The 17,274-nt window shown below is 37.5% G+C and overlaps 1 protein-coding gene across 1 annotated transcript; it reads left to right on the top strand.

Moving 5' to 3' along the window:
* The first annotated feature begins 13,260 nt into the window (after positions 1–13,260).
* On the top strand, positions 13,261–16,551 carry LOC137819830 (uncharacterized). Its single transcript, XM_068623764.2, has 3 exons — positions 13,261–13,718; positions 14,084–14,523; positions 15,858–16,551. The coding sequence occupies exons 1-3, from the start codon at positions 13,554–13,556 to the stop codon at positions 16,294–16,296; spliced, it is 1,044 nt and encodes a 347-aa protein (XP_068479865.1). The 5' UTR covers positions 13,261–13,553; the 3' UTR covers positions 16,297–16,551.
* The last annotated feature ends 723 nt before the right edge of the window (positions 16,552–17,274 follow it).

Below are 17,274 nucleotides of genomic sequence, written 5' to 3'. Positions count from 1 at the left end.
CGCTCGGGAACGGCGCCTACCGCTTAGAAACATTGGAAGGAGGGGCGATTCCTCGCACTTGGAACGCCACGCACCTCAAGTTATATTACAGTTAAAAGCTTTGTAAGTAAAAACAAACACGAAGAGTTTGGCAATCTTTCTGTTAAAACAGTTTGAAGGGGGCACTCTTTTTTCCCTAAGGAGGGTTTTTAATGAGGCCACCCAATAAAGAAGAGTTTTCGAAGTTTAAAGTGTTTTAGATTGCATGCTTGTTGTTGTTACGAAAATTTTGAAAAAGGACCTTGTCACTCGTATGTGATTTAAGGCAAGTTTGAAGTTATGTTGCATGCCTTCTAAAAAGTTTTTAAGTCCCCATCGCTTTTCGGCGATTAGCGGCATCAGTTAAAGTTAAAAGTCCTCATCGTCTTTCGGCGATCGGAGGCACCAGCAACGTTTAAAAGACCTCAACGCCCTCGCGCGTCCTGAGGCGAGAAAGAGATAAAGACCTCCTCCTCGTCGAGCGAGTGCAGGCGAGAAAGAGATAAAGTCCTCAGTGCATCCAGGGGGGAGGAGATGTACGCCCTGGGCAAGTTGAGGCACCGGTTAAAGTCCTCCTCGACTTTGTGCGAGTGCAGGCGAGAGCAAGTTAAAAGTCCCCAGTGCATCCAGGGAAGAGGAGATGTAATCCCTGGGCAAAGTAGAGGCATCAGATAAAGTCCTTCTCGCCGTCGAGCGAATTCAGGCGAGATAAAGTCCTTCTCGCCGTCCAGCGAGTTCAGGCCAGATAAAGACCTTTTCGCCGTCGAGCGAGTTCAGGCAAGATAAAGACTTCTCGCCGTCGAGCGAGTTCGGGCAAGATAAAATCCTTCTCGTCTCGAACGAGTTCAGGTACGGTGTGGAGGGTGGAAGAAGTTTAAAGGATAGCTAAGGTAGGTTCGAAGAGAACGCCTAGCTATCCGGCTTATTGTTCTGAAACTCAGGGAGGTAGAGAAGGATCTGAAAGGCGCCTCTACCCCCAGATGAGGGAACAATAGCCAAGCTGTGAAGGCAAAAGGAGGCTGTTATCCGGCTTATTGTTCTGAAACTCAGGGAGGTAGACAAGGATCCGAAAGGCGCCTCTACCCCCAGATGAGGGAACAATAGCCAAGCTATGAAGGCAAAAGGAGGCTTACATCGCTGGGACCCGATGGCGATCAGAGGAGATTCGGGCGATGGCAAGAGTAAGGGCCCGTTTTGATGGAGCAGGTCAGGTGAACTATGTCTTAAACTATCAGTTGGATTGAAACTTGCTGTTTAGTAAGTAGTTTCACGCTGAAGCTCGTTGCCTTAAGTTCACAAGTTATTAGAATGCTATCGCTCGAAAGTTGATAGTTTGATCGAGTTCGAAGCAGTAAGTAAACAGTTGCGCCCGCAGAATCGCTAAGTTAAATTCGTTTAAGCGGTTTCTACTACGAAAAGCAGAGTAAACAGAGAGACTAGGTGCGAAAGCGAGGAAGTTATGATAAGAGCAGTATCAGTTCAAGTACATAAGAAGAGAGGAAAAATATTACAAGCAAAGCCTAAAGATGGTGCAAAAAAGATATAAGGGAATAAGCGGTGGAGGGAGATGACTAATCTTCAGAAGGCACGATCTTCCCATCCACCACTTCGTTACAAATCGATATCATGGAGAGTTCAAGCTCGGGGTACTGGCAGGCGAATTGCTCCAGGGCGGCGTCGAACCCAGCGGCGAGGACTTGGGCGGAGCTTAGTTCGAGCTCTTCGTTTTGTTGTTTGAGCCCCTCGGTTTGCTGTTTCAGCTCGTCAGCTCGCTTCTTCAGTTCTTCAGTTTCCCTACGAGTCAGAGCGAGGTCTTCAACAACCTTTTTGCTTTCCTCCCGCGCTTGGGCCAGCTCTGCAACAGTTCTTTTGTTTTCCTCTCTGGCTTCGGCGAGCTTAGCCACGGCGTCATCCCTCTCCTTTTCAACCTTTCCTAGGAGAACCTCCCGATCAACCGACCTTTTCTCAAGGTTCTCTACCTTGGCTGCATCCGCTTTTATTGATGCCTCCAAGTCAGCCTCCTTGAGCCGGTAGGGAACCAGCTTACTCTCCAGCTCGATCTTCTCTTGAGCTAGGAGGTGCAGTTTTTGGCGTAGATCGGAGGTCTCCTTGCGTGCGACCCGCAGCTCGGCACTCATGGCATCCTCCACCCTTGAGTGGTCGATCTCCGCCATCATCAGGTTACAAGACAGCTTCTCCGCCTTGATTCTTATCAAGCGATTATCCTCTTCGAGTGTAGAGATATCATCCTGAAGTTTTTTGTTGGAGCTCTCCACAGCTTTTGTTATGATAAAGGGGAGGTCCTCTGCCATCATTTTGTGCTTAGCCGTGAAGGGCCCCCAGATTCCTTTGACCGCGAGGGGAAGGCTTGCAGCCGCTGTTGGTGGAGGTGCTGAAGGAGCTTGGTGCTGACTCTCACCACCACCCTCTTGAATTGGTTGATGAGGTTGGGCTTCCTGGCGTGGTGGTGATGTGGGGGACTCGGTAATGAGTATTGTCGAGTTGTGAGCGGCTTCATTCCCACCTGGTGCAGCTTCAGCGATTGAGGCAGTTGAAGGAGGACCCTCTCCAGCAGATACGAATGGCGTGGAGGCGCTCGGAGGGTTCTCCATGAAGTTAGGCTCGTTGCCTTCAACCGCAGGAAGTGCAGCCGCCAAGGGTATTGCTTGGACTGGCGGTGTTGGAGCTGGGGGAGAGGGCGGTGTTGGAGCTAGGGGAGAGGGCGGTGTTGGAGCTAGAAGAGCAGGTGGTGCTGAAGGCGCCACCCTTCTCCTTTTGGTAATGAGGCCGTCCTCAGTCGCCTCATCATCCTCATCCTCGTCTTCTTGAACCACTTGAGGAGTTTTCCTCTTTGGTTTCCTTAGGACGAGCTTCTTTCGTTGAGGGGCGGGTAGTGCCTCTGGAGGAGCTGGGCCTTGAGGGGGCGATCTGCCCTGGGCAGCGGCGATCTCCACCACTGAGTTTGGCACGGTTTGAGAACCCGACGCCAATTTGTGGGTTCGGGCGAGCGCCATCAGTTCAGCCAATTTGCCTCTGCCCAACATGAGATCTGCACAGTGCAAAAATATACAAGTAAGCGCGAAGACAAAAGTAAAATATACGAGTACGGGTGCAAATGATACAAACAAATGGTGCAGGAAACAAAAACCAAGTCTAGTGCGCAGCAAACAGGACGCCCAATAATAGATAACAGAGATGCAGCATAAGGCGAAAACCTAAATGTCGAGGTAAGTGCTAACCTATGTGAGCTTCGAGTTGGCCCTCGAGGAACTCGGAGGAGATTATTGAAGAGGTGGGAAAGGTGATGTTAGCAGCTGCCACGCTTTTCCAGAAGAGGCATAGATCCTTGTCCAACTCGCCCATGTTGTCAAGACTTCTAGGTCTTCTGAAGCTTTCTTTGGAGTCCTTGCTTCCCTTGTTCACCCAGTACAAGGGAAAGCCATCGAGCAGCGAAGGGTCTTGATCATTCTGGCGCACTTGGACGAACTTTTCCTTCCAATCTTTGTAAGATTGCTGGAAGATTGAGAGGATCGATCTCCCAGCAATCCCGTTTAAGCTCACCCAGAGGCGGTCTCCAGGATTCTTGGCCTCGAACAGGAAAAGGAAGACGTCTACCGAGGCCGGTAGTCCCAAGTGCGCGCACATAATTTGAAATGCCCGCACGAATGCCCAGCTGTTGGGATGGAGCTGGGCAGCGGCGATGTTGAGCTCGGTTAATAATTCTCGTTCAAAACGGGTGAAGGGAAGCCTGAGTTTCACCTTCTTGAAGAGAGTAGTGTAAATGAAGCAGAACAACTCGCCGTTGTTCGCCTTGTCATCCGCGCAGATTGGCACGTCAGGAGGGCAAGGCAGCACCATCAGTTTGTCGTCGTGCTCCTCATGGAACGAGAGGTTGGGTTCGTCCCCTTTCTTCAACCGTAGCACCGCCAACGCAGAGTTTACTGAAGAAGTCTCCTTCAGCAAAGTTGGGGTGGCCCATGGGTAAAGTTTCTTGTAGTCTGGAGTGGGAATGGAGGCTCCTCCGGCGACTGGTGGAGTTGCCTGAGCAAGGTTGGGACGAGAGGTTGCAGGCCTCTCAGCCTGGGAAGAGGGAGCACCAGATGCTCGCGGTAGGTTATGCGCTTGGGATGGAGGGTTTCGTGACGAAGGAGGAGGATTCACGGTGGTCTTTGTACGAGCCATCGCGGGAACTGCAAAGGAAAAAGAAAAAGAAAGATGAACGAAGGTTGTAGAGATCGACTCGATTGTGGACGAAGGATGAAAAACGAACGAACGAGAGTTCGTTGTGGTAAAAGTAATGGAGGACGAAGCCCTAAGTTACGAAAAGGGAGAAGAAGAAGAAACAACCCACAGCGTATGCACCAGGCAGATAATGGATGATGCGAATCGGTTAAAATGCAGCAAATATCAACAGAGGAAGTAAAAGAGGTACCTTTCGATGATCAGATGAGCGTTGAAGGGAGTTGGGGATTGAGAGAGTCGAAGAGCGTCGTGGGTTTGCAGAGAAAACTCAGAGCGTTTTGAGAAGGCAGAAAGATGATGAAACAGTAAAAATGAAAAGGGTTTAAGGGTTTTTCAAACGTTTTTGGAAGCGCAAACGACAGCTAAAGATGACCGTTGATGAAGCCACGTGTCGAGCGATTGGAAAAGGTGTTTGGTGGAGCGTCAGAAAAGTAGAAGGTACGAACGTTTGGAATTCTGCGCCAGCGCCACGTAGATCGGCAGTGACGTGACTACTTAGTCTTTTCGCTGGACAAGTCTTCGCTTAAGACTCGGGGGCTTGTGTACCGCCCAGGTAGTCGGAAGTGATGACGTGGCAGCAAGCTATTATGCAGGCGTGTTGAGCAGGGCTCATGGCTGGCAGAAGGGAAGGAAGTCGAGGGGCTCGTGTAGTCGCCAGTCCTTAAGTTGGCGTGCTCCGATCTCTAGCATACCTAAACCGGCAGTCACCGGGTTTGAGATGAATTCGCCGGATGCGAACCCAGACGACCAGGTGGTTAGAGATCGCCGAAAGAAGGACATCGCCGAAGGATCAAGGAAGCTTGTTCCAGGCTTTCTTGGCAGAGGATAAAGTCGTCAGATAGTCATTCCCTAGCTAGCCAGAGGTTGAGGTCGAGGAACAGCTTACCCGAGCATGCACGATGAAGCAAGTGAAGTAGATCATGAAGGCGGCCGGCGAGACCATAGGGAAGGTGTGTATGAAGGCACCTGTACTCGCCACACAAAAGAGATCGCGCTCCAAGGCAGCTATACACCGAGTTACTCCTTGCATGGATAACTTAGTCGAATAAGCCTAAAGAGTAAGAAGTGACGCCCAAGTCAAGGATGCTCCAGATGGTGACACGTGTACAACTGGATGCGAGCCATGTGTCCAGATGTGTAACTGTCAGGAGAGAGAAAGTGCACAGGTATATAAGAGATTCTAACGAACTTCTGAGGTACACGCGTTTTAGAATACTTCTTTCACGCTTGCGAGAACTTGAGTACGCTGAGAGAGAATTTTGCACGGTTCCTGAAAGTTCTTAAGTTTTCTCTTAGTATTTGGTGGTTCAGTCGCTGACTTGGGCGTCAGAGCGTGATCGGCCGCAGCGGCAATCAAGGCGAAGGACGGAAGCTAACACGGCGCAAAGTCGATCCAGATTTGACGAGGCAAGGCTCTTGCGTCTTGGTCAACAGGCAGGATCATGTATCAAGAGGGATTGATGCTTAATTATTACTAATGGACAAATCATGATGAGCGGTTTATGTTATGTTTAAACTTTAAGTTATAATTTAATGTTTATTATATGTTTTCTTCGCAATAATCAATTTGACTTAATTTTTAGGAGAAATATAAGAAAGGAATAGATCAAATAGAAGAAATGCATGAGATTATTCAAAAGCTAAATGATGAACTTATGGCAAAAGATGTCAAGGAGCGAACACTTGAAGAAAAGATGGAGGAATTCATGTAAAGTCATGAAGAGCAAAGTGAACGCATGCACAAACAAGCTGGGTTGATGCACAAACAAAATGAGCAGATGCAACTCATCATACAACACATTCAAATGTATTTGAAGTTCATTCATATTTAGCTTGATTGAATTTTAAGTATTTATAAGCAAATTTGAATTTTTTTATTTATAAACAGGTCAAAATACCATTTTAAATAGGTATTAATAATACATATAAAAATAGTCACCGAAACTGATTTGGTGGCTATAATCTATAAAGTTGTTGTTTAGCAATTGATTTAGTAACCGAATTTTTTATAAAAATTTGGTCGCTAATTTGGTTCCAAAATTTTAGCGACCAACTTTTCTCTAACCGATTTAGCCACTGAAACTTCGGTCGCAAATTTGCGACCAATTTATAATTCGGTCGCTAAATGTTTTGCGACTAGGTTTTTTGCTTCCATCTTTATGTGGTTGTTTCGGTCGCGAATATGTTTAGCGATCGATTATAGTGCTTTTAGCGACCGAATTTGGTGGTTACTAAAAGTGATTTTTTTGTAGTGGGCCTTTTTCGTGGCGAGCCCAATAATACCCAAGCGAGAAGTCACTTAACTCAAGCTCAACTAGCTTAAATACAAGGCTTGAGGCATAATCCATACAATCATTGGGTGGATTGGAATCCAATTGGGAGAATAAAGGTGTTAGAAACCCTAGAGGAGGCAGCTATTAAGGAGAAACATCCTGGATCTACCTTTTGAGATTTGGAGTAATTTGTTCAAACTCTTATGTAGTGAGGTCTTATTTAAATATAATATTTTGTTCTTGATTAATGATTGTTATTATCATTTTATTTGTAATGTTTGTTTCTATGATCTAGATCCTTAGATTTGACTGGAAAGTACTTCTAAGTTTTTGACCCAAATGATAATGCTTAACATATTTGAATGCTAGGAATAGATTTGAAATGTTAATTTCTATCAACGTATAATCATAATGATAAGAAGTTTTTATAAATATGCGAGGAATCGATATTTTGGAGACTTTATAAATAATTTTGTATGTGAGGAATCGATATAAATGACTTTTATACGAGCATCAACATCAATCAAAGGATAAAATATTACCATGCTAATCTAAATACAAAAGAGTAAGAATGATGAACCTCAATCCCAAATTTCCCAATTGAACGAACAAACTCTTTGACTTGTTTTCTTTTTAATCATTGCCAATCATAGCAAACTCTCAAACAACTTTTTTTATTTTGTTTTCTATTTAGTGAGTCTTTTACTTGATTATTTAATTGTTCCTTGTAGGTTCGATATCCGTCCTTAGGGAATAACTATTACTTCTGACAGCACGATGTACTTGTTGTAAAGTAGTCATCAATTGCCTTCTTCTTAGTCTCTAAAGGCCCAAAATCCTACACTATCTTAACCCATAATACAAGGCAAATATTTATGTTGTAATATTCAAGTTGATCCTCTACTTTTAGTTGAGAGAAAAGGTGGCTTTAGCAAGGATGATCCTCCATCAAAGAGACTCCTATTTACAGGAGAAAGTCTCTCAAAACCTCTCAAATGAGAGTGACAAGTGTCATAACCTTATTGGTCAAATCATCTCCGTTGAATCTTATTCCTTATATGTTACTCAACTTTCTCATTTCTACTCAATATGGGTTCAACCTCAAACTTGGATTTCTAACATAAACAAATTTTGAAGATAATAGTCGAACTAAAAAATGAAATTATCAATACCCTCAATCTCATTAAACAATTTCTATTTCATAATTTTTAAGTGTGAAGAATATAATGGACAAGCATTTTATTTATAAAATGAGAAGACATGTCTAAAAAGCTTTCTAAGGTGTTAAAGAGTGATCCTGCCTGTTTACCAGGACGCAAGAGCCTTGCCTCATCAAATCTGGATCGACTTTGCGCCGTGTTAGCTTCCGTCCTTCGCCTTGATTCACCTCAAGAACCTGCAAAAGATAGAACGGCGCCGCTGCGGCCGATCACGCTCCGACGCCCAAGTCAGCGACTGAACCACCAAAATACTAAGAGGAAAACTAAGAACTTTAGGAACCGTGCAATGTTCTCTCTCAGCGTACTCAAGTTCTCGCAAGCGTAAAGAAGTATTCTAAAACGCGCGTACCTCAGAAGTTCGTTAGGATTCCTTATATACCTGTGCATTTTCTCTCTCCTGACAGTTACACATCTGGACATGTGGCTCGTATCCACTTGTACACATGTCACTATCTGGAGCATCCTTGACTTGGGCGTCACCTCTTACTCTTCAGGCTTTCGGCTAAGTTACTTATGCAGGAAACAACTCAGCGCATAACTGCCTTAGAGCGTGATCTCTTCTGCGTGGCGAGTACGGGTGTCATCATACACACCTTCCCTGTGGTCTCGCCGACCGCCATCATGATCTACTTCACTTGCTTCATCGTACATGCCCGGGTAAGCTGTTCCCCGACCTCGACCTCTGGCTAGCTAGGGAATGACCATCTGACGACTTCATCCTTTGCCTCGAAAGCCTAGAACAAGCTTTCTTTATCCTTCGGCGATGTCATTCTCTCGGCAATCTCTAATCACTTGGTCGTCTGGGTTCGCATCCGGCGACTTCATCACAAACCTGGTGACCGCTGGTTTAGGTATGCTGGAGATCGGAGCACGCCAACTTAATGACTGGCGACTACACGAGCCCCCCGACTTCCTTCCCTTCTGCCAGCCAGGTGCCCCGTTCAACACGCCTATATAATAGCTTGCTGCCACGTCATCACTTCCGACTACCTGGGCGGTACAAAGAGAATTAAAGCAAACTATCCAAAGGCTTTGTACCACAATTTTGTTGAGAGTTGCATACGAGGAATGTAAGGGAAATTGCAACTCCTTTGACTCATGTATGATGAGGTAGTTAAATGCACACATTTAGCTCTCACAACTAATAAATTAGTTTATGACACCTAACCACCTTTTTTTATAACATGCTAAAAACTTTTAAAAAAATTAAAAAAAAATATTTTTGAAGATAATTTTCCTTAGAATATTAAAAAAATGATAATAATTCTCTTTTGAAATATTCTAGAAAAAATATTTTAAAAAATGAATTTCAACATATTTTAAAACAAAAAGAGTTTCATGTTTAGCTAAGAGGTTATTTTTTTTACAAATGATATCTAATTTTCTTCTCAAACTTGAGTCTTCTTTTGACATCCACCCTTCAAAGACTTTTTCTTTCTCTTTTTTTATCTTTTTCGTTAGTCATACTTCTTGTATTGACTCTTTATTGTGCTTCATCTATATTTGTGTCATGATCACATTAAATATTCATACTAGTTTTTCTTAGTATATTATATTGAACTATAGTCTCTATATTTGTTAACAAATTGTTCATTGGTATACTTGAAAAACTACTTTACTAAACACATGTACTTCCTTTTGTAAGGGTCACCTAATAATTTACGGGCAAGTGGAATAGAACAACTTACATGAATTGTTTTGCATTGAAAAATATAAAATAAGTCTTAGAATCACATTAAAAAACTTATACTCAATTTTATTCAAATAATTTTTTTTAAAAAGTTCCAAACAACTTATTATTTTAATTTTTTTATTTAGACTTGATCATTATATACAATAATATTTATTAATATAAATTAATTAAATTTTAAATATTTTTCTTTGGAAAAATAATTATTTTGTTATTAAAAGTAATTAGTAATAGATAATACTATTTTAATTTAAAATAACATTAATTATATAACTACAAGAAAATCATGAAATAGAAACCAATTTTTAGAGCCCAAAATAATTAGTTGCAATAGTAACTAAATTAAAAACCATTTTAGAAACTAATTTTTTTTTTTGGTTTCTAAATTAGTTTATATTATTGTTAAATAGTTTCTAAATTGGTATCTAATTAGCAACCAAGGTTTTAACTACCAATTATTTAGTTTCTCAATTTGGTAGCAAAAACCTTGGTTCCTAATTAAATACCAATTTAGAAACTATTTAACAATAATAGAAACTAATTTAGAAACCATTTTTTTTTAGTTTCTAAAATGATCTCTAATTTAGTTACTATTGCAACTAATTATTTTGGTCTCTAAAAATTGGTTTCTATTTCATAATTTTTCTTGTAGTGTAACATTTAAATAAATGTGTAAAGATAAAAACTAAATGACATTAATATAATGACTATTTTCCTAATATTGTCACAATAGTTTTTGTGTGGTCTTTACTATGAGTATTGAAAAAATTAATAGTGTCCTTTACAAGAATTTCATACTTCAAGCACATTTCTTGTGACCTTTTTAATTCAATAAATTCATCTAATGTGACGCATTTTCCCTTTCATTACACTTTACATGCCAAACATATCAAAATGGGACTAATGTTGCACTAGTTTTTTTTTTTTTTTTTTTATCAGCATTTTCTTTTTTCTTTTGGATACCTTTTATCTTATAGAATGGGATATTGGTGATAGTGGGCTATATTCATCAATTTTAATAAGTGACTCTATGCTAGAAGATGACGAGTATGCACTTAAAAGAGAAACATTTGATTTTTTTTGAAGAATTATTTATAGATATTGAATATTATTTTTAATTTAGTCTTCAGATGAAACTCTTAGTTAAGATATCATATGGTAAGTGTTTCGCTTGATAAGCTTATACATATGCAAATTTAATATGCACAACTTTGTAGCATGAAACTAACATGATGAATTGCATTTTCATAAAAGTTTTTCAACACATTACGTCTAATGGATTACAGACGATACAACCTCAGCAAACAAAAACTCATTTAGTCAGATGAAGATATTTTAAAAACTTATTTTAATCACATCTCTATATTTTAAGACATTATGACAGACACAACTTTTGCAATCCAACTTAATCACTTGATTGACATGTTTTATCAAGTGATAATATCATAGTTCTTGGGTTTGACTAATCACATGTTTGAAAAGTTAGTTTTAAAACACCTTTGATACTTACGTTCTTAGAACATACTTTCACAATAAATCTCATTTGTGGGTTAGTGTAGCCAATAATAACATATAATTCAAAGGGGATAAGAAAGAGGAAAAGTATGCACACCAATTTATATTAGTTTGTCTGTCGTGACAGACTACATTTAGTTCTTGACCAATAACCCAAATTCAACTAGGTGGACTACTACTGCAAAGTACACTTGAGTATTCTTTGGGTTCGTAGTCACTCCTGACTAACCCCTTGAATATTCTTTGGGCTCGTAGTCACTTATGGATAGCCCCTTGAATATTGTTTGTAATGTAGTCATTCTTGGCTAAAATGAGTATTCTTTGGAACATAACTACTATTGGGTAATCCATCGGGTATTCTTTACTCAAACCACTTTTGAATAACACTAAGTACTCTTTACACCTAGTCACTCCTGGCTAACCAAGTATTCTTTCATATTATAACCACTCCTAATTGATCCCATAAAAAAAATATTATTTATCAAGTTACTCCTGGTTGAACTGAATATTCTTTGTTGTTTATGCCTTACATAAGAAGGGTTATAGGTTTGAATGATCTAAATGATCATTGAGTTTGACTACTAGTAAGGATTGCGTCTAACAAAGACTACAGGGTTTAAACTTTCTTTCCCAGTTGAGATCTTCTTGAACTCTAAAGAAGACATCTTTCGATAATAAACACTCTAGTTGAGATCTTCTTGTACTACATGAGGTTTCCTATAAAACAAATTTTTATCACTCTTTTAAAATTGGATACTATAGAGTCTAATTGGTTATTCAACTTCATTGAAGATACACAAAAGAGACTCTATATTGAATGAATGTGACATAATATTTATGTTTGGTGTGAGTAGACAGTGAAATCATAAAACGTGAAAGGTGTGATCTTATAGCCTTTTATTTAAATTTTATTATAATTTTTTATTTTCATCTATTTCTTTTTTTTGAGTTATTTATGATGTTATATTTTTTATTTATTTGTTATTTTATGATTTTGATATCCTCCTAATTTTTTTATATTTTATATTTTCATTGTGGTGCTTATTTTTCTTCTTCTTCATGTTATTGGTTCTGATATTGTAACAAATATAAAATAATTTTTTTTAATAAACAGTTAGTTTAACAAGCAACTTAATGTGTTTTTAAAATTTTGGTAGTAAATTCATTCCTTCTCTTGTAGTAAGATTAAAGCAACTCCATTGATGCATTAGCTAGACATCTCCAATGAGATCATATCACAATTTTTCTCACAACACAACTATATGACAATTTTTTAGTATGCTGAGTGATATTGAAAATCATCAAATTTAATTAAATGCATATATCTAAATTTACCTAAACTAAATATTCATACTATACTGTGTGTTTTTTTAGTAGAAAATATAAATAATTTTCTAACTTTAAATAAAGACTTAATTTTTCAAATGTTAGTTAATATTATAGTTTGAAACCTATCAACTAGATATGAATTGGATAAATATAACAATTAAAAAAAGAAATATCTAAATAGTTATTTATATCACTATATAAAAAAGAAATATTCTTTTATAATTTTTTTAATTAGATAAAAATTTTATTTGTTATAAAATTAAATTGATTTTATTATTTAAAAATGCATAACTATACGATTTTTTAAACTAAAAATAACTACAAAATCTCTTAATTAAAAAAATAATAATATAGTTTTTATACAATTAATTATATTTTATTTTTAAAATTATATTTTTTACATTTGGGACACACATGTTTGTGCGCTAGTGATTTATAATAATTATATTCATATCAAGCAAACACCACTTTTAATAAAAAAAATGGTTTTAGTCTTAAAAAATATTATCTCAATAAAACAGGTGATTTATTTTTTAAGCATGTGTCACCAACTAAAATTCTTAAAACATAAATAATCTGTGCAAACCACAAACATCATTACAACATAAAATCTGCTGTTAGAATTAATTTAAGCGCATATTTAATTGTATAAAATTAATTATATCAAAAAATTAAAACAATGTATCATAAATATATTTTTTATCACAAAATAAATTAATTAGATATTATGTGAAAAATAAAAAACAAAAAATAATTAACATTTTCTTTAATTTTATAATAATAGTTAAATAAAAATACTTTTAAAAATAAATATTAAAAATTAATAAAAATAATAAAAATGTATTTTTGTACCATCAAAAGATTCTCCAAGAGAATAAATACCTTTCCTAAATAATATTAGAGAATAATAGTTTTCACAAATAGATTAATTTCCCTCACACATACTAAAATATGATTAATTAAATATATTTTTACAAAAGAAAAAACAAAAGAGCCTAGAGATAGAAAATGAAAGCCCGAGCTAGGGGGTTTCTGGAACCTTCCACCAAGATCGGGATGCTACTACACCTGTAGAACACCAACTTCACAACCCGTAATGATTTAAACATATCCTTCGGCACTATCATCATCCTCAACCTCAATCTAGGAACAAGTTCTCTGATTCGTTTGTGAGATAGAGCATAACATAACAGAAAGAGTGTGTAAACAACCGCAAAACTGAAGAGAAAGAGGGGAGAAGAAGAACAAACACCTTCACAGTTAAAGATGGGTGTGGATTACTACAAGATCTTGCAGGTTGATAAGAACGCCAAAGACGATGACTTGAAGAAGGCTTATAGGAAACTTGCTATGAAATGGCACCCTGACAAAAACCCCAACAACAAAAAAGAAGCTGAAGCTAAGTTTAAGCAGATTTCCGAAGCATACGAGGTATGTTTTCACAAGGGTGTTGTAAATTTCTTAACTTTTTGTGGAAATAGGAGTGAATTAATGAAACCCAATGAAATATTTCATCTGGGTTATGCTTACTTCTTTTAATCTAGTATGATTCAAACATTTTCCCCTAGGCTGTCTCAAATTTTTAAGTTTTATTTTGAAATTAGAAAGGAGATAGTGAAACACATGAAATACTTCATCTGGTAATGCTAATTTCTCTTTCCGCCCTTGTGTTTCTAAGGTTTTCCATAAGGGTCAGAGAAATTTTAAGTTTTTATGAATAAAAAGTGGAATCCACTAAAGAGATTTATTTGTCTGGAGGGGTGATGCTTACCTAATTTATGTTGTTATTGTTGAAGGTGCTTAGCGATCCTCAAAAGAAAGCTATTTATGATCAATATGGAGAAGAGGGTTTGAAAGGTCAGGTTCCTCCTCCTGATGCTGGTGGTGCTGGAACTACTTACTTTTCCACAGGAGATATCCCGGGATCGTTTCGGTTCAATCCCAGGAATGCCGATGACATTTTTGCAGAGTTTTTTGGTTTCTCAAGCCCATTTGGTGGAATGGGTGGGAGAGGGGGTGGCGGAGGTGGCGGCGGCGGCATGAGATCAAGGTTCCCTGGTGGGATGTTCGGTGATGATATGTTTGCATCTTTTGGGGATGGAGGGGTTCATATGAGTCAAGGTGCACCTCGGAAAGCTCCTCCTATTGAGAACAAGTTGCCTTGTACTCTTGAGGAGATATATAGAGGAACTACAAAGAAGATGAAGATCTCTAGAGAAATTGCTGATGCCAGTGGGTGAGTACATGTTATGAACTTGCTATTTCTTGTATATTTGAGGATCTTCTGGTTTTCTTATTTTTTGTTGTCTTTATTTGGTATGACCTCTAATATGTCAATTTTGTGCATGACTGAAATGGTTGAGCTTTCAATTTGGGGTTTCGCAAAAGCATATATTGATCCCCAAGGAGGAACTAATTGATCCTAAAGCATGATTGCAATATGCCATTTTCACTTATTTTGAGTGCTTGACCTGAAATTGTTACAATTTTGAACTAAAGCTTGATAATTGGCTGTCCTTCTGAATGCTATTTTAGCTGGATTGTTTTCCTTTATTTTTTGTGTAACTCTATTTCATCTTCTTTATGCGATGTTCAAGCCATGATTGGTAGGTGTTTAGCTAACACAATGTTTACTGCAGAGACTGTCTTTTGTTATTCTCTGTGCCATTTGAACTTTGTTTGAAGAAGAAAATTGACTTTCTAAAATTATTTTAATAGCTACTTGAATATTATGTAATACTTGTAACTTTGAAACTTCCTGCAGTATATCTTTTCTGCAATGCAAAGTTTGTACAACCTCTGATCTGTGTTCCTTGACATTCTTGAATTGTTTAGCGATGGTTCAGAATTGAATTGAAACAATGTTTTAATTTGCAAAGGGTATATAGAGAACTTTCTAGGTTTTAATTTCTAAAATCTAAATAAATAAAACAAACTTCAGCTAGTCTGTGAGTGGTAGGCATTAGATGGGTAGTGTTGGTGAATGTTATATTGGTCTTCTATTTCAATTCATTACATACTCTTGGTACTTATTGTTATTCCTAGTAATGAGTGTATGGAATTTAAGCTTGAACTAATAAAGGTTATTGATCCAACAAGTAAGAAGGTGTTTGGCAAACTACTGAACTTCTACTCTATATAGTCATTCTATAGTTATGTTGTTATTCTAACATAACAAAAATTATTTATGTATAAACCCTGTTCTGGAAAACTGTTCTTTCATTATACATTCTGATGAGAAATGCCCCCCTAAGCCTTTACATATTGTAATGCAACAACTAAGTGTATAGTTTATCCAGCTTGGAACCTAGATATAGGTATATGACTTGGTATAACATTTCCTTTGTGGTGTGAATTTCTTGAAAACTTAATGACTGGCATTAAGGATTATTCTTGTAAAACTTGGCAGGGTAACTTCTATTTCGTTTCCCTTTGATCACCAAATGACCCTTAGGCTTTCTTATGCATTTAATCAGATTGAACTTTCAGTTCCCTTGTTTGTTCTTATAATTTCCTGTTAAACTTCATTGTGTCTTAATCCTTTTATTGACTCTTTCTCTTGTGGTGCAGCAAAACCATGCAAGTGGAAGAGATTTTGACCATTAATGTGAAGCCTGGTTGGAAGAAGGGAACCAAGATCACCTTCCCTGAAAAGGGAAATGAACAGCCAAATGTGACGCCGGCCGATCTCGTTTTCATCATCGACGAAAAGCCACACGGTGTCTTTACTCGCGACGGAAACGACCTTGTAGTCACGCAGAAGATTTCCCTTGCAGAGGCCTTAACTGGTTATACAGTGCACGTCACCACCCTGGATGGTAGAAACTTAACCATACCAATCAGCAATGTTATTCATCCCAGTTATGAAGAGGTTGTCCCAAGAGAAGGCATGCCACTTCCAAAAGATCCATCAAAGAAGGGAAACTTGAGGATAAAGTTTAACATCAAGTTTCCAACTAGGCTTACTGATGAGCAAAGAGCAGGAATCAAGAAACTCTTGGCTGCCTAAAGCCTGGGATAGTATATAGTATTTGTTAGATTTCCCTCAGAGCTACTTTAATGAAGATGTAAGATATAGTAATAAACCTTTCAAAAAATATGTTCTGATAAACATTGTTGTTTGTGTTGTGTTTCAGTGATTTATTTTTATTTGATTCTTTTGTATGGATTATAAGTTAACGTGTAAGGCTTTTTAGTAATCATCCTTGTTATATATAGCAGGATTTATCCTCCAGATGGAGAATGATAGTCAAAATTATGGAAATTAAACTCTCATTACAAATTCTTCTTCCAAATTTTGCTCCAGACCTTAGAAGTGAAATGTTTAGATATTATTAAGAAAATTAAAGGTATATTTTAAAAATTGGACTGAAATATAAGTAATTGTTTGGAAAGTTTACTTCAGTTATTTATATTTTTCTTAGTTTGTGTAAGCATCTCTCCTCTTTTTAGAAAAGTCTCCTTTAGAAAATATGAAATTTAAGATGTAATTTTAATAATGTTAACGAAAGTTTTTTAGATTTATAAAATGTATTTGAAAGTTTTTTAGATTTGTAAAATGTATTGATAATATTGATAAGTTTAATACCAATAGTTACCATGTGCTAGGGATAATGGCCCCAAAAAAAAGGGTTGGTTGCCTGTGAGTGCGGGTTAGATTTTCAGTCTCGTCTTGCGTTGTGGGTCAGTCTGTATTTAATTTTTTTTAATTTTAAAATTCAATAATTTTTTTTACTTTTTCTTTTTTAAAAAATTGTCATAAAAAACAAAAATATTTGGACTAATACAACAATAAACATTTCAAGAATCAATCTTTTAATATTCTTGACTTATTCATTATCTAACATATTCACTATTATTTATTTTAAATTACATGAAAAATATCATATCCAACATTCTGTATTTTTATTCTTAAAACTAGATAAAAAAGGAGTCTCAAGCTCCAATGACTTTTGTAATTTTCTATCCTAAAATGAAAAAAAAAACA

This window comes from Phaseolus vulgaris, chromosome 11 (genome assembly GCF_051622355.1).
Source record: "Phaseolus vulgaris cultivar YP4 chromosome 11, ASM5162235v1, whole genome shotgun sequence".
In the NCBI taxonomy this organism is placed as follows: domain Eukaryota; kingdom Viridiplantae; phylum Streptophyta; class Magnoliopsida; order Fabales; family Fabaceae; genus Phaseolus; species Phaseolus vulgaris.
Note: the sequence above shows the minus strand (reverse complement) of the source record. Positions and strands in the feature narration are given on the sequence as shown.